The 18,428-nt window shown below is 38.3% G+C and overlaps 1 protein-coding gene across 3 annotated transcripts in view; it reads right to left on the bottom strand.

Moving 5' to 3' along the window:
- Window positions 1-885: 885 nt before the first annotated feature.
- The window catches only part of PALMD (palmdelphin), a 48,274-nt gene continuing 30,731 nt past the window's right edge, over window positions 886-18,428 (bottom strand). For 2 of the 3 annotated variants that reach the window (XM_009425257.5, XM_016926556.3), the window contains 5 exons: window positions 8,475-8,589; window positions 8,302-8,335; window positions 8,076-8,189; window positions 5,394-6,491; window positions 886-1,241 (listed from right to left, as the gene is read on the bottom strand). In XM_009425257.5, the coding sequence (XP_009423532.1) occupies window positions 1,198-1,241; window positions 5,394-6,491; window positions 8,076-8,189; window positions 8,302-8,335; window positions 8,475-8,589 (1,405 nt within the window). In that variant the 3' untranslated portion in view covers window positions 886-1,197. 3 annotated transcript variants of the gene reach the window in all.

The raw sequence follows: 18,428 nt of genomic DNA on the forward strand, positions 1-18,428 counted from the left end.
GAGCTGGATAATATATACTGGCATGATTCAGGGGAAGGTGTGTAGGAGTGGATCTCGAGGGGGTTGGAAGGAGGGACGTAAAATAAGGCAGGGTAGGAAAGAATTTATTGTCATGGGAGTACTCTGCTTCAAATTAGGATTGAATATCTTGGCAAGAATACTTAGAAGTAATATGCTGTAAACATTCCTATTAGTTTTAATATTAAGATTCAAACTCAAGCTTGCTCAACCTGCTGCCCGCGGGCCGCATGTGGCCCAGGATGGCTTTGAATGCATCCCAAAACAAATTCATAAACTTTATTAAAACAGTATGAGATTTATTTTGCGTTTTTTTAGATCATCAACTACTGTTAGTGTTCGTGTATTTTATGTGTGGCCCAGACAATTCTTCCAATGTGGCTCAGGGAAGCCAAAAGATGGGCCACCCCTGCCTAACTTGTTCACAAGAATCAGTGAAATATTAGACCAGATCTGTGCTCTTTGAGGGTATGGGACATCCTCTATCCAACACCCTGAGGTCATAGTCAGTCATTGCACCACAGGGTTCACATTGAACTGAGTGAAAGAAAGGATGATAATTTAAGAAGAATGAATGTGCCGGTTATCATCTGTGCACTGGCCAGACAATCCAAACTCAGTCCCCAAATCTGAGGATCATTATGAGATGCATCTTTTGGATATGTGCAAGGGTTTGAAGTCTCTACCAAACCAACTGAAGTGATACTTAGCAGGAGGATGTACTTTTATTAAGGCATTATTAATTCAGGATGACATATTTATTTGTCAGAGTTGAATACCTCTGTGATGAAGTGCAATGCTTTCCTATGATCTTTCAATCTTTGTATCATCAAAATTACAATGCCAGTTAATATACTATACTCAGAATATTTTAAATAACTTTATTCTTAAATTTAACAAGCTCTTATTAGAAATGCTTTGGTATCAATAGAATAAAAAATGCTGGTTTTCCCCCACTGAATCGTGTCAAGTAACTGGAAAAGTTACACATTTGTTTTCCCCAGCTTTTTGGGAATTTTTCACAAATAATGACTACTACTTATTCACATGGCTTAATATGGTACACTGTAATGATAATTTTTTGGACTTCAGAAAAAATAAACAAAATATCCAGAAGAGAAATTTGCAAATGCTTCTTAGTTTCTTCTCCAAAGGATGTTTATATAGGTGGTACAACTCTTAGATCACCTTTTTTCCCAGCTTTGCCATTCTCATCCTTAAAGCTGCAAATTAAAGAAAAAAAAAAGAGAGTTATAAAAAAAAATCCTCAATTTTTACTCTAAATGGCCATTCATAGAATGCAGGAAAGTTTAGAACGTACCTCAGATGGTTTTATCCAACAGTGTGAGCATTGATTTAGTAGCACAAAAAGATAGTAGAAATAATAAGCTATGGTTAACTTAGGGCAGAAGCAGGTTCAGAACTAGAAGGAACCTATTTCTATAAAGATTAGAAAAATTAGTAGAGCAAACAGTACAAGTGGAACAAATACGGGATTAGTGCACAGTTTCCCTATTAGCCATACATACACATTCCTATAGGTTGATGACTGTTTTACATACATTTCTGAGCTATGTACTGCCAAAATAAAATGGTGTTTACACTTAAACTCTATTTCATGATCGTGTTTGCTTTCAGCTCATTCAACTTCCTTTCCCAAAGGAGCTCTGGCCTTTGGATATACAATAACAAAAACAAATTTCTTTACGAATGAAACAACAGGAACAAGTTATTAAAAGCTGGAGTGATTATAAAATGTCTTTGTCAAGATATAAGTATGTTTTAAAATGGCAAATATATCTTTTTGGATATATTCTTCTGCTAATAATATATTGAATGTAGAAAGCATTTTTTAAAATGTAGATTTAGAATGTATAACACTTTTCTGGTATTCTGGATGAGTATTCTGGTATTCTCTTCTTATTATTTAGGATTTCAGTGTAGAGCTGCCTTAGTCATGTTCCAAAAGTTGAGAGATGCTTTCAAGGCACTGATCTAAAGATTATGTTAATGATCTAATATTACATTCACATGTAATATGGCCCAAGAACAAGCTATGTAACTGATTGCACAATTTTGTCTCATGGAAAGTAAAATGGAAGACATGTTTCCTCATTTGTATACCATATATTGGTTACCTTTTGACAATGGAAATGACCCCATACCTAAGAAACCTTTTTGCACAAATATGAGAAGGGATGGGATCTAATTCTGTAACAAGACCATGATTATTTTAATTGTCACTCCACTTATATGAAATATTTTAATTTCAATGCAGCTAAAGAGCATTATTTCCCTTGAAACTTTAACAGGGATGATCAGTTCTAGTGGCAGGGCCAAGAGTATTCCCTAGAATTTAGGACGAGCTGAGAGAATGTGCTCTGTAGCAAGCAGGTCTCGATTGCTGGCAGAGGCTGTAGTTACATAGCAGAAGGTGAAGAGAAGGCAGAAGGCAGAAGGCAGAAGGCAAGTCTTTATGAAGTTTATACTGTTGGATTTTATGGACCTCTATCTTGCCCCTACCAACAAAAGAGAGTAGGAGTGAGGGGCTTTTTAAGAGTCTCTTTTAAGTCACGGGCAAATTGCTTTTTCTTACAGTCACTCCTCACCGTAAGATTCCATAAATCAGGCACATCCTGTGTGCTGTGGACATTCAGAGAAGTTTGCTAGAGTCTGCTTTCCTTTCTTTCCTTTTTTCAAGCCTATGGCAAGTAGGTAGTGTGAGTTCCAGTAAATGCATGGGGCCAGAGCATGTTGGCAATAGAAGGCTTGGTTTAGCAGCTAAAAACCCTGGGCCATCAGCTCTCTTTTTTACTTCTATTTTCTGCTCCTCTCTGATCCCTGCCTCTTCTCCCCATAGCATTTTAGATGCATGGTTTTAGCTGGCTGAACTTGATAGAAGTCTCCTTACTCTCATTATCCCTTGGACTCTAATGGCTGTTGCAGGTTGGCAATCAGCACCAGTAGCATGTGAACTCCCAGAGCTGAGATACCCACCACTTCATCCTGGAATGCCACTGACACCTCTAAGAGGACAGAATAGAGCTGGAAGTACAAGAATAGGTTGGTGAGGACTACCAAAGAAAGCCAACTACTACCCCCTGATTGGTAGGGGTAGCAGTGAGCTCCCATGCAAAGCTGGCTGGGGCCATGCAATGGTGGAAGTGTCTGGCATTGAGCTTTATCCTATGAATATGTTATATTTACATTAAGCAGATGGACATAATGTTGCCTGAATTTTTCTGTCATGTCTTACTCTGTTCAAAATTTTGACTAAAAAAATCTTGTCTTTTGAATCTCCAGGGTCCACCTTTTTCCATTTCTTTCTTCTTCATGCTGTTTTCCAAATTAAAATTGCTCTTAGATAAGGCATTGATAACCATATTTATACCAAGGGAAAAGAGACTAACAATTCTTAACTATTATGCCTACCAGGGCTATTTATATTAAATAGCGGATTTATACCATAAATAAAGGAATTGACCTAAATGGTGAGTTTTCAAGTATCATAAGCATTTTTTGGGGGAGTTATGGGGAGAAGCTCAACCCACTTGGTGTTTGTGAAATGGAAGTACGTAGGTGGTTATGTATTCTTTGTATATGGATGGCATGTGGGGGCATATGACACTGTGACTTACTTATTTTTAAAACCTACTTAAAAAAATACACATCAGCTCTGTAGTCTGTACGCTGAATTGGAAAACAGCAATGTAAAACAATATCATGGTGGAAGGCAAGGAATTTGGAGCATTCTGTTTATAAGATACTTTGATTGATAATACAGAACTCTGTATTGTTACTTTGTCTGGAATAGGTTTTCCTGTTTTCATTATTTTAGTTCAGGGGCATGATTAGTGTTGTCTGGAAATGTTAGTCACTTCCTGTCATTTTCCATGGGGTAAATGTGTTGACAAGGTTAGAGGAGAAGAAATAAGGGTGTTCAGGAGGAGCTGGCTAATATCCAAGTTCAGAAAAGGGAGGTTTTATAGTTGTCACTGCTATTGACCGTAAACAGTGTGTTCCTCTTTTCTAAGTCTTCTGTGTTTTTTGTTTTTAAAATGAGTTTAAGATGGCAAAGTTTGATCAGTGACCAAAGCTCTCTCTTAAGATGGAAAGAAACTTAGTATCTGCAACTTTCCATTGTGGGACATATCACTCAACTCTGATTGAGGAAGTTATATACGTGTATACTTTCCAAAAGCTTAGAAATTCTTCAGGTAATTAAATTTATCCTTGGGATACCTACTTTAACTACTTAAAATAATGGGAGAAGGTTCATTTTACTGTATTATTAGCTACCTAATATTGGGCTTATGGGTTGTAGAGGAAGAAACATTATTGAATTGTGTAGGTAATTGTGCAGGTACTACCACACTGCCATAGAATTATCAAGTTTGACTTGTGAAGTTAGCCAGTACTTAATATTTATTGCTTTTTAATGAGAATCCTTCCATTAGAGACATTTAAAATTACTATCCCTAGCAAACATACAGAAATTGTATGTCAGGGTAATTTGATTTACATCTTTAGCCAAGGTAAGTACAGCTATTATAACTGATTTTGTTAGGTTCTTATTTATTCTTTATAAATGATAACTAGAATATAGTATTTAAGTGATAACAAGGAATCTAAAATTGAGAAGCTATCACTTTTGTAGAAAAAAAGTGTTAAAGTTATTTTCCACTCAATGCTAAAATAGCTGGTTAGCTATAAAGCTATAAAAATTTTGCAAAGAATGAGAAACGCAAATATATAGAAAATAGAAAAGATAAATATGCTAAGTTGGGGAACACTATGCAAAGTTAAAGGTTATAGAAAACACAAAATAAACTAACATTCTATTTTAAAATGTAGAAAAATTAGGAAAATAAAATTAATGAAACTATAGACGTATAGAGAAACAAGATACAGCAAGGTAATAAAATAATCTGAAAATAAAATTTGTTTCTTGTACTTTCTTGCAGAATTAAGGCAATTTGTTAACTTATATAAGAAGTTTAAATCACAGTGAGGCACAAATAAAGTAGTCATCAGATTCTAGTGGAAAAAGATATGTTATTGATGATCCAACATATTAGTGACACAAATACACTCACAAGCAGCACCATACCATGATAGAAGATGAAATTCAAGTTATTAAAGTTCCTCAATACAATATCAAATAAGGCAATGATTTATTTTTACTTTCTTTATCTTTTGAAGTGACTTAATCACTTTACTGTGGTGATAATAATCTCTATCAGCATTAATAAAAAAATCTCAGTGCGTATTAGTTTATGAGGTGGTCAGAGAAGCCTGAAAGCAAGACTGCATTAGCACAAGAGAAGCTGCTCACATGACTGAACAGCAGTGGCATGCCTTGTCATTTTTATTACCTGTTAAGGATGGATCCTCAGTCCCATCTCCAGTTGTCTGAACATCAAATGGGGAATGGTGGACAGGGCTGCCTAAGCTTTCTTCTTGCTCTTTCAGAGATATGGAATTTTTGTGGGGGGATTTATGATTTGTGTTTTCATGAGGACTAGCCTCTGATCTTTTTCTAGGAAGTGGTGTTGGTTTGGCTGGCTGGTACACCTGACTATGGGGAGCTATGGGGTGGTAGGACGGTTTCTCTGCTTCTCCTTCATCCTCCTCCTCCTCATCATCAATCACAACCAGCTCAGCATGGATGATCCCATCATATCCTGTCAGAAACTTCTTATCTTCTTCACTGTCTTCTGCCTGCTGATACCCCATGAAAATCATTGTCACCGGTTCTGTATCATTTATGTCTGGAGGCAGGGAATGAACGATATTATATCTGACATCTTCCTCGTCCTCCTGACAAGTGGGTGAAGAATTCTGGTGTTCAGATTTCCCAAATATTGTCTCTCTGGGGCTCAGCCTTGGCTTTGGAGAGGGTGCATCTTTGTCCTGCATGACATTCGATTCTTCCCAAGGAGTCATTAGCCTTTTTTGCGGGGTGCGAAGCTTCTCTTCTGCTTGTTGAATCACTGATCGGGGATGAGGCACTGGCGGAATGGGACTGATGTGATTGAAGTTGTTTCCCCTTTCCTCTGAAAGACCATTGTCCATATTGTGTATGGATTCATTTACACCAATACCCAGTCCATTAGTTTTAATCTTTATCCTTTCTTGAAAGTTTGGTCCAGGGGTCACCGTTTCTCTCTGTGGGGTTGTAGGCCTGTAAAAGGGATTGGCATATACAGGCTCATGATACTCTGTTGGGGATTTAGAGTTTCTCTCTGAGGCTTGTCTTAGAAGTTCCTCTACTTCAACTGGTGCCAGGCCATCGGTGCCATTGTATGCTGCACTGTGATTAGAACTTACTGCATATACTGACTTTTGCCCATCGTCATAAACTTTTATTCCTGTACCTTTAAAGTCATCTGATGGCAGAGGTATTGAAGACAGAACTGTACTTTCTCCAGTCTTCAAGTCTTTTTCAACTTTAATTTCCATGGCATATAAAGCTGTTAAGAAACAAATTTGATCTTTGATTTAGTTAACTTTTCTTTTGTAAACTAACCTGCTTTCACTGTGTTTATTTTTATATTAAGTAGACCCTTCATGTTCTTTTATGTGAGATGTTGTCTATTTTTTAAATTTCTGATTTTACTCATTAATGATATAATGACCAACTGGAATAACACGGGTTTTTATGTAATGGTGTATGGAATTGTTACTGAAAAATGGAAAGGGTTGAAGAAGAGAAGTTGATTAGAGAAGATAAGCTGATGGTTCCAAATAGGAAAGAATTTCAATGGGGAACTGAAAGATATCCTCTTTCCTATTAATAAATTCAGCAAGATGGATATACTTTCTTTTGCATTTCTCAATGGGCAGAATCAATCTCTTCTTTAGTCAAGAAGAATATGTTGGACTGTGCATCACAGTGGGCAAAGTGCCTAGTACAGTATATTTTATAAAGTTACATCCTTGTTGTACAGGCCAGCAGCCTGGTGAAATTATAGAGGTGTGTTCTAAAGTTTTCACAGTGGAGAGCCTGTTTAAATGTAGAACTGGGATGGAAACGGGAGGGAGAAGGCTACAATCACACACTTCTCTTTCTGCCTTATGTTTCTTTTCATTTTCACTCCCATTTTCAAGTAGAGGAAGGGCTAAAAAATACAGCAATATCAGCTGCACTGAGACAAATGGACTGGAGAGAACTGGGGAAGCTGAGATTTGCTTCATGACCTAAGTAAGATCCCTATGGCTGGAATTTCAATAGGAAAGGTAAAGCGAATAGAATTCTGTGCAAAATTACAGCTTGCTTTTGTTGTGTCCTCCCACCTTTCTTTCTGAACCCATTTTGTATTTCTTACCTCCTCTATAGCCTGGTGGTTCTTGGCCTTCCTTGACTACCCAAGAAAAACTGCAACACCCCTCATCTGCACTCTCCCTGTCCAGCTTCTCTGCTTTATTCTCTGTATTGCACTCCCTACCATGATATATTTAGTGAATACCTACTATGTGCCTAACTGAACCTGGCACACAGTATCTATTCTCTAAATATTTGTTGAATGAATAAATGACTACCATCTGCAAATAAAGAGTAGCTTTTCCTTCCACTGTAAAATTCAAAGTTCTCCTCTCTGCTGTAATGCAAACCTTCATTTTTCTAGAAGCTTTGAAGCATCAGTTTTATGTAACTCAATCTCCCATGGAGGTAAATAAGGCCTAAGCTTCCCAAAGGAATATTTTCATTTTCAAAAAAGATCTTTGTAACCCCCAAAGAGGTTCTATTGGATGGAATATGTCAGGAGAAATATTTTTGACCAGGGAATCTATGCTTTTAAGAGCTTCTTGTCTCCTTTGGGTCTCTATCTTCCTTATCCCTGTCTGGTTTGTTAGGGAATAAAATGCATGGAATAAATGCTATTATTATACCCTCATTATCCTCACCTATGCGGTGACTCACATAACTCACAGAACTTTGTAAAGTGAACCATTGCTTAACCTGGAAGAATAATATGTCATAGCAAGTTGTGAATATTTGACACTGTAAAATCTGAAATTAAGAACATGCCCTTCAACACAGATTTCTCATATACCTTTCCTATTTTGTTCATCATCTTCTTTTTCTTCATTTATCTCCTTCCTTAACCTAGAAGGTATGTAGGACTTTGGAAGGTCAGGGATATTAGCATAGATGTCCTCAATTGACTCTGTAAAATTAATATGAATTCAAAATACATTTAGAATATATTTACAATGGGAACAATTTCAAATTACCAAAAAAACTTAGTTTAACATAAAATAAGTTATTCAAAAACATACCTTCTGCTCTTTCTTCTCTTTCCACTTTCACAGACTGTAAGAAAAAAGAATTCTCCATGATTAATACAGTTTAAAAAATAGGATCTAAATGTAGATATGCTTTGAAAAATTATATAGTATTTGTGGATTCATTTTGAGAGAGAATTACAGTTTTAAAATTGGTTAATGCTCACTCTTATAATGTCTTCTGTTGTCCGCTCAATTGACTTTAGTTTCTTTAAAATGGCCTCTTCCTTCGTTGAGATTTGCAGTTCAGCTTTTTCAAGATCTTGGATCTCTTTCTCAAGCCTGACAACAAAAAGGTATACTTTTTATTGCTTAACACAGTACAAATGCAGAGTTCTCAAATATGTCTTCCCCATATATAAAGTTTCCTTGGAATATGCATGTAAGTAGCCAGACACTTTCTAAGAACATAATGTCACACTTAGCATCACACCAAGCATGATACTTAATATATGGAAGATACCTAATGCCTGACTTTGAACAATTTTCAAGTTTTCTTTTTTTTGACAAAGGAATATATTAGGTAAAGCATTTGACCTTTGCTCCATGTTCTTCATTGCAATTACTAATGTTATTTCCAAATAAAAGAGATTTTTAAAATACAGAGACATAAGTTTAAAGTTGTACCGAAAGGAATGGTACATTTGTAGTTATTATGTAGTTCATCAGGTTTTCATATCCAAGTCATCATATAAATTATTTGAAGAAAACATTATAATTATTAAACTGTTTTAATAATCATAGTCATTTAGTACTTAAAATTCTTGCATATTCTACCATTGAAAATGACACTTTGATTTAATTTCAGTTTCCTAAGAGTTGGGCCATATTATAGTGAGTAGGGTGAAGAGATGCAGAAATGGACCAAATATAGTACAGTAGCTTCAACTGCTGCTGTTTATAGAGGCTACATTTTCTGGGCGGTGGGGAGGGCACACATGGCCTGACACAGCATAAGGAACTTACAGCAACAAAGAGACAGACATTTGAAACTAGACTGTTGCAAGCATTCTGAGCTGGTATCTTGGCCAGTGTACAGCTGCGTGTCAGATTCAAATGAACTCCAGGGGGCAGCATCGTGACCTCTCCTCTATAAAAACATAGAGGCACTGGCAATCACGCAGAAGGCTGGCCCTTGGCAGCCACGTAACACACATGGTTTCTCAGCCAAATACACTAAGGCTCTAAAGTCAGCTGCCTCAGAGGATGGCTGATTAGATTCAGCAGCTGGTCCAGGAGGTGACAGCTGTGGATATTCGTGTCAGCTAAGAGAACTGTCAGTTTTCTTGGCTTCCTTCTTGAAGATGGTCATGGGCCTGGCAGCTCAAAAATGCTGCACTATTGTCACACCAGTAAAAGCCCAAGATGTGGTCAGCTTGACAGCTCTCTTGCTCATTGCTTCAGTTTCAAGGTTCTTACTTTGCTGCTGCCTCTGGCCATTGGTAGATTGCCGTTTATAACTGAGGAGGTTTTCTTGCATGCCACAGACCTCTAAGTGAAATGGAGTAGCCCCTGGTTTCTTAGAAGTGACTGAACTGTGACTGCCATTTTATTAAAATTCCTCCACATCCATGGCAGCACTTTTACCCTTCAGCAGAGCTGTGGGGATATATGTTGGTCCAATTTGGTAAAGGGGAAAGCTCTGCACTAAAAGTGATAAATCTGGATTCAATTCTGTCTCTGCTACTCACTTCTTGTGAAAGCCAGTTCCCCTAACCTCTCTGAAACTCTGTTTTGTAATGTGTGTAATGAGCATAATTACAGATTACGCTCATTACCATATACAGATATTTGGTGACACTAAGAGATGATGTATATGAAAGTACATTGAATATGGTTGATATCAGATGTAAATATGTTATGATATAATTTTTAAAAGTTTTCTGCAACATACTGTATGTCTTTCTTTTTCCATCCCCTGTCCCACAGGGTGCTTACCTAATTTGCCTGTTAGAGACAGTCTACAAAGGAAAGCCTTTTGGTAGAAAACAAGAAGGTTCAAATCATTGCTGCAAGCAGCTCTTGCACATCAGGGCCTAGCTGTGGAATCAGGTGGACCTGGGTTTGAAACCTGGTTCATCTGCCAGCTTCCTGTGTGACCTTAGACAAGTCACCTGACCTCACTAAGACTCAGTGTTGGGCTGAGAGAAGTGGCTCATGCCTATAATCCAGCACTTTGGGAAGCTGAGGCAGGAAGATTGCTTGAGCCTAGGAGTTAGAGATGAGCCTGGACAACATAGTGAGACCTCAGTCTCTACAAATATTAAAAAAAATTAGCTGAGCATACACCTGTGGTCTCAGCTACATGGGAGGCTGAGGTAGGAGGATTGTTTGAGCCCGAGTGGTCGAGCTTGCAGTGAGCCATGATCATACCATTGCACTCTAGCCTGGGCAACAGAGTGAGATCTGGTCTCAAAAACAAACAAACAAACAATAAAACTCATTGTCTTTATTCATTCATTCTTTTAAAAATATTTACTTAGCATCTACTTTGAGCCAGGCACTCTTCTATGTGCTGGGGATCTTACAGTGACCAAAACAAAGTCCCTGAGCTCAAGGAGTTTATGTTCTAGTGGGAGACAATACAGGGGCTGGCAACCTTTTTCTATAAGGGGCTGGATGCTAAATATTTTAGGTTTTGCAGTCCACATATGCTTTCTGTTTCTTATTCATCTTTTTTCCCCTTTTTCTTTTACAGCCTTTTAATAATATAAAAACCATTTTTAGCTTGTGTCTGTACAAAATCAGGCCGGGGCTAGATTTGGTCCTGGGCCATAGTTTGTCAATCCCTGCATTAATAAATGTGAAATACAAATATGTATATATTGCAGATGTATGTACATACATATATATACACACAAACACATTTATTTATGAAGAAAAAATATTTTTGATGAGAAAAGCAGGATAGGGGCTGTAAACAGCAAGATAAAGAATATAGAGAAAGCCTGAGGAGGGGGCACTATTTCACACAGTGTGGTGAGGGAAGTTTCTCTGATAAAGTGTCATTTGAGCAGAGACATGAAGGAAGTGAGAGCGGGAAACATGAGGGATTCAAAGGGAGTGTGCTCCAGAGAAATGGAAGAGTAACTATAGAGAGCGAAGGAAGAGCCAAGAGAGTAGAAAGGTGAAATGAAGTCAGAGAGGAGGCAGATGACCAGATAGGCAGGGCCTTGTGCATGGAAGGGCTTTGGGGAAGCCATTGGAATTTTGAACAGAGAGGAAACATGCTATGACTTGAAATGTAAACAGTTACACTGGCTGCTGTGTGGAAAATAGACTGGATGGGGCAAACATGGAGGTCAGTTGTGCTAAAAATCTAGATGAAGATGGCGTAATCCAGGTTGGTTGCCAGTAGAAGGGTGAGAAGTGGTTGGATTCTAGAAATATTTGAGAGAAAGAGCTGTCAGAATTTGTTGATGATTACATGCAGGGGATAAGAGAAAGGGAGATGTCAAGGTGATTCCACTGTTTGTGACCTGAATAATTGGAAACATGCAAATACAATTGGCTGAAGAAATCTGGGAGAGAGAAGAAAGGGGATTTGTGGGGGATGTGTTACATTTGAGGCAATCAAGTGTGATATGGAGAAGACATTTGGATATACAAGACTGGAGCTCAGAGAAGTCTGGGTTTGAAGATATACATTTGGGAGTTGGTATTTATCACCACAGGAGTGGATAAGTTTCCCTAGAAAGTGAAGGAGATAAGAATTCCAAGGCCGGAATCTGGAGCAATTCAACATTTAGAGATCTGGTCAATGTTAACAACTTCATAGGGTGTTCGTTTCTTTCTTTCTTTCTTTCTTTCTTTTTGGAGACAGAGTCTTGCTCTGTCACCCAGGCTGAAGTGTAGTGGTGCAATCTCGGCTCACTGCAACCTCTGCCTCCCAGGTTCGAGCGATTCTCCTGACTCAGCCTCCTGAGTAGCTGGGACTACAGGAGTGCACCACGACGCCTGGCTAATTTTTGTATTTTTAGTAGAGATGGGCTTTCACCATGTTGGCCAGGCTGGTCTCAAACTCCTGACCTCAAGTGATCTGCTTGCCTCGGCCTCTCAAAGTGCTGGGATTACAGGCATGAGCCCGACGACTTCAGCTAGTTTCTTCCTGTCTCTGCCCCTTTCTTTTCCTGGGGCATAGAGACAAAGCTCTTGGTCTGCTTGGCCAATGACATCTTAGGGAATTTTGAAATGCACTGGTGTTTGTTGTTGTCTCTCTCTGAAGATAAAGCCATGGGTAATGTAATGACATATGATTCATCCCAAGAATCTCTTTAGACTAATATGGTAAGAATATGAGGTTGAAAGCCTGCAAACCTCATCAGCGTATCTGTTAATGAATATTTTTGAAGGTTTTCAAGTCACTGGATGAAAGTTGCATTAATAAGTCGCTGTGGTCTCACAATACATCATGACATGTTTGTGAAAACTAAACATAAACAAACACCTCCCTCCCATTCTTTATCCCTTAGTCACAGCCAACTCTGAGTTGAAAAGGATAACTAGGAAACATCTTGGTACTAATTACTTAGAATCACAAACCTCTAACAGGAGATGCCTACTGATGTAGAACATTTCCTAAAATTTCCACTTCAATGCAAAACTTGACTTCTTATTTTTGTATGTTGATTTGATACTTCAAATATTTATGGACAATATAAATATCAGATGAATGTTAGAGATTTGCTGCTCTAGAAAAGCTTTCTAAAAGATCAGAATGCTAATGGAAATGATGAGAGACTTAGAAAGCATAACTGAGAGTAAGGAACTGGATGCTCCCAGAACCCCCGCAACCTCCTCCACTTGGTCAGAAGTCAGCAGTAGCCCAGCAATGGAGAAGAGGAGGTTTGACAACCTCTACACCAGATAATGCACTGAGTTTTTGAGGACTGACTGTCCTTAAGGAGCATAAAACAAAAATTGCAACTAGTAGGCAGGGCAATTTTTGTGTATCTAGTACAGTGGTTCGTAACCAGAGGCGATTTTGCTCCCTGGGGATATTTGGCAAAGTCTGGAGACATTTTTGCTTCTCATAACTTGGCAGGGGTGAGGGGTGCTGCTGACATCTAGTGGGTAGAGGCCAGGGATGGTGCTAAATGTCCTGTCACGCACAGAACAGTTTCCTCACAACAAAGAATGATTTAGCCCAAAGTGTCAAGAGTGCTGAGGTTGAGGAATCCTGGATACCTAAAAGAATGCCTGGTATAGTGTAAGTTCTTGATAGGTACTTTATAAGGAAATTGTTTATATCCATTTCTTTTATATTTTTATTTTTTCCTCATTATTCCTTCCCATTCCAAGATACATATACGTTTGTGTATCTGTTGTTTTTCCTTGTTCAATGACTATTCATAGTTAAGAGAATATTCGGCCCTGATTTAAAGCTTAAACAATGCAAGACTTAAATTAGGGACTCATTCCTAATCCCTTCCCAAAGGTAGTTTTGGGGAAGAGAAAAAATTTGGCAAGTATAAATGAAGTATTGGGAAAATATATAGGATGGAATTTGAAATCAGATCTTTACTTACAGAGTCTGAACTCTTACTCCTCTCCAATTAGCCACTATAGAAATAATATATATATTCCTTAGGGTTATTTTGCTGTACTGGGGATTTTTCTGTTCAGCGGGTTAGTCCATCTAACAAGGATTAAAGTCCGGGCTTCATATATATATATATATACACACACACACACACATATACATATATATATGTATATGTGTGTATATATGTATATATATAGTCTATTTGCTGGGGAAAAAGAGGGTTATTTTCAAGAGCTCCTTGGGTAAAAGCAGGTAGCTTTCATTTCATGAACTGTTGCAGGAATAACCTCCCTTAATCATCATGAGATAATGTCTCCAATCCAATTCCAACATGCAATTTTTTGTCTTGGAAAAAAGGACAGCACATAAATGTTGGATGCATCAGGAAGAGGTTATTTCAGAAGGCAATATATATATATATATATACACACACATATATATACACACACATACACATACATGTATGCATGTACATAGATATACACATATATATGTGTATGTATGTGTGTTTATGTGTGGGTGTATATACATATATATGTAAAATTAAAATTTTTTCAAATGGAGAGCTTTTGGGGAGTTTACTGTGGGGTAACTCTCTAACCTTCACATGCCTATCTTTCAGCTGATGGGTTAGAATTTCCATAAGTGCTGCCGTCCCCATCTTTAGAAGGTATTACCTTTCAGAATGGGAATTGAGCTCCTTGAAATGCTGATTCAGTTTGGTGAGGAACAGGCAGCAGAGAAAGAGAAATATCCTCCTTGGTGCCTCCCAGGCTGTTAGGTGGGGCTTGATGGATGAGTCAGTACCTCTCACAATTTCTGAGAGATGGTGGGCAGGCATCATGTGCCAATTTAGATAAGCAGAGTACATGAAAAAGGATTTGTAATGCTATCCATTATTGGAATCTTGCTTTTCCTTGCCTATTTGCTGGGGAAAAAGAGGGTTATTTTCAAGAGCTCCCTGGGTAAAAGCAGGTAGCTTTCATTTCATGAACTGTTGTAGTAATAACCTCCCTTAATCATCATGAGATAATGTCTCCAATCCAATTCCAACATGCAATTTTTTGTCTTGGAAAAAAAGACAGCACATGAATGCTGGATGCATCAGGAAGAGATTATTTCAGAAGGCAATTTTTCTGCTGCTAAGGGTCCATTTATCTCTCTCAGCTTTTGGTGGAGTTAACAAGGACTCACAACCTGATAGAGTTTGCCATTAGGGGCCAAACAGACTGGAACTCATGAGGGGAAAAACCACACAAACCAAAATTCAAAAGTCATCATCCTACCTTTCAGTACTTCACGTGTTAGCATTTATAACATTTAACACATATTGCATATTTCCATTGCACCAGGCACTGGCCTATTTCATCCTTACAGCAACCCCCATGAGCACTGCTGTTAGTTCCAATTGACAGATGAGCAAGCTGGGCACCTAGAAAGGCGACCGGCCCAGAGTCTCACAGGCAGCCTGAGGCAGGATGGAATTTGAAATCAGATCTTTACTTACAGAGTCTGAACTCTTAACTCCTCTCCAATTAGCCATTGTAGAAAGAAAACTTAAAAAAATTGATTCTTAGGAGCTTAGACACAACATTCATTTAGCTCAGCAGTATTAAGGGATTTTTTACTTTCTATGATAATGAAGGAAGTGAAGATTGAAATGATAGCTGGGGCCCACGAGTGTGTAAACGTGTTGACCCATTATATACAAAGGTAATATTTCTGTCCTAATCTTCGTTAGGGTTATTTTGCTGTACTGGGGATTTTTCTGCTCAGTGGGTTAGTCCATCTAACAAGGATTGAAGTCCGGGCTTTATCTTTTTTTTTTTTTTTTTTCTTTTGGCTGCTTGACTTTGGTTCTGGTAGGAGTTCTTAGAACGGTCTCCTTCAAAGAATCTGGGGTTTCCTAAGCTAATGCCACTTTATAGCAAGACTTTCTTTGCTTCCACACAAGACTGTGTTGTTTAAAGTAATTGAAGCAGTAGGTCTTAAATATAAAGCTGGCTAATGCAATTTGATTGTATTACTGCAGTTTCAATGTAACCACCAATGCTAGGTATGAAATTAAGTTTATGACTGGCTCTTATCTATACTTTAAAGGGACTGATGAATTACTTGTGTTTCAGTAGCCCAAACTCTCTTATTAAAAGCCAGGACTACACCTAAAGAGAGGGTCCAATGGCTATTTCTCTGGGATAGCCTGAGTCAGCAGGTGTTATGCCACTACTGATGTGCCTCTGAGGCCGGTTGATGGAAGTGCTAGGACCAAACCCCCACCCCCAACATTCCCCAAGCTAGATAAAGAAGGATTTTTTTTTTTTTTTTTTTTTTTTTAACAGACAAGGTATCCCTGTATTGCCCAGGCTTGTCTTTAACTCCTAGGCTCAAGAGATCCTCCCACCTTGCCTTGGCCTCCCTGAAAGCTGGGATTACAGGTGTGAGCCACCATGTCCAGCTGGATCCAGTTTCTTTTGGGACTCACAGGCTCTCAGAATGTCTTTGCCTCTGATAAGTATTGAATTCTGCCTAGAGTGGTTCTAGCTTGATTCTCCCCTAGAGATTCTCTTCCCTTTCTTCCCCACTAAATCTTGGGAGAACAGGAAACAGCTGGTGGTTTACCTATATTTTGTGAGTTTTTGTGTGAAAGCCCACTTTCTCAGGGGAAAAAAAGACTTTTTACAGCTCTACCCATGGAAACAGAAAATGAACCCATCTCAAAGCTAATACACTTGGCTTAATCATTTAACCCCTCCAAGCTTTTTTTCTCATTTAGGGAATAATAGTAGTATTCACTAAAGGTTGTCTTAAGGAATTAATTGAGGTAATTGTTCATAAACCCCTACAACAGGGCTTGATGTAGAGGAGTTCCTTAGTAAAGATGAGTTATGGGGCCAGGCGTGGTGGCTTACGCCTGTAATCCCAGCACTTTGGGAGGCTGAGGTGAGTGGATAACTTGAGATCAGGAGTTCGAGACCAGCCCGGCCAACATGGTGAAACCTTGTCTCTACTAAAAATACAAAAATTAGCTGGGCATGGTGGCACGCACCTATAATCCCAGTACTTGGGAGGCTGAGTCAGGAGAATCGCTTGAATCTGGGAGGCAGAGGTCGCAGTAAGTTCATGCCATGGCACTCCAGCCTGGGTGACAGAGTGAGACTGTCTCAAAAAAAAGGACTTACCCTTTTCTCCTTCTTAGTTTGCTTGAGAGAGGAGGACCACCTGTGACAACCCCATTGGAAGACAAAAATCTAGCAGGTCCATTTGGGTGTTTGATCTGCAACTTTAGCAAGCATGGTACTAATATAGCTTCAGGGACACACTTGTCCTTGCAAATACTGATCTAAACAGAAAATCTCAACAGTGATCCAGCATGATTGGAAGAGTTGTAATAATATGTATGAGGATGATGTCTATTTAGTAAATGTGAGCAGAAAGAACATTCTAGTCTTTTTTGACAACCTGTCGTTTCCTCTCTCCACACCCCATCCCCAGTCCATTCTCCTTTTGTTCTTTTTAGTGATAGAATGCCCTGAGTTTTATACGACTTCCTGGCTACCTTGCTATGGACTACATTTCCCAGTGTCCTTGGCATTCAGATGGTACCATGTGAGTAAATTCTGGCCAACAGGGTATTAGCAGAATTGACATCTGCAACTGTCAGGTCATGCCGTTAAAATAGAACTGCTTGTCCTCCATTTATCTTCCCTTCCTGAAGTGGAATGCAGATGAGGTAGTGATCTGGCTTTGACTGTATAGCCAAGGGCGTCCCTTAGGAGGTAGCAAAGCAACAAGACAGAAAGAAATAGGGCCTCTAGATAACCTCATGTAACACTGATGCTCTCCTCTGCTTGAATGTCTACCAGATAGGATTTGATGTATGTGAGAGAAATGAACCTTTCTATCTCATTTAAGCCACTGCTCTTGAGGACCCTTTTAAAGTGACAAAACCCATATGCTGACTATTGTGTAACTTTATGGGGAATGAATTGTAGTGTGACACATTTTATGAAATTTTTCATAATTTTTTTCATTGATTTGCAGAATTACTCATTAGTATCTTGCATTTCAGGTTGTTAACTAGAAAAACAGAAAAATTAATCAGTCTTTGCTCTCAGTGGTTAAAGGATTTATATGTTTCTAAAAAATGTATCAAATCTGGCATGATTTGTGTTGACAGCTGGCTAATACTGAATGGTTAAGGTTTGCAGTGAAAAATGAAAGGTCTTTTTATTTTTTTAAATCATAACTCATCTAAAATAATCTCTCTGGAAATTCAATGGCTACTATTGAGTACATACAGTTGACTTTAGTTATCTTGACTGCAGTGTGTTAGTCATATGTAATAGGCAGATAAATTACTACTGATGGGTCAGAGGTTAAAGATATCTCGTCTTTGTAGATAATTTGGCCAACGGTAGTGCCAAACTACATTTTCTTAATAAAGTTGAGGGTAATGTAATATATAAGAAAGTGAGCTTTTTTTTTTCTTTTTTACTTTTTAAAGTTGGGGTTTAATAAATTTCATCAAAATATAACAAACCTTTATTAAGGACCTATTATATGTCAGGCATATTTT

Source organism: Pan troglodytes, chromosome 1 (genome assembly GCF_028858775.2).
Source record: "Pan troglodytes isolate AG18354 chromosome 1, NHGRI_mPanTro3-v2.0_pri, whole genome shotgun sequence".
NCBI classification, from domain to species: Eukaryota; Metazoa; Chordata; class Mammalia; order Primates; family Hominidae; genus Pan; species Pan troglodytes.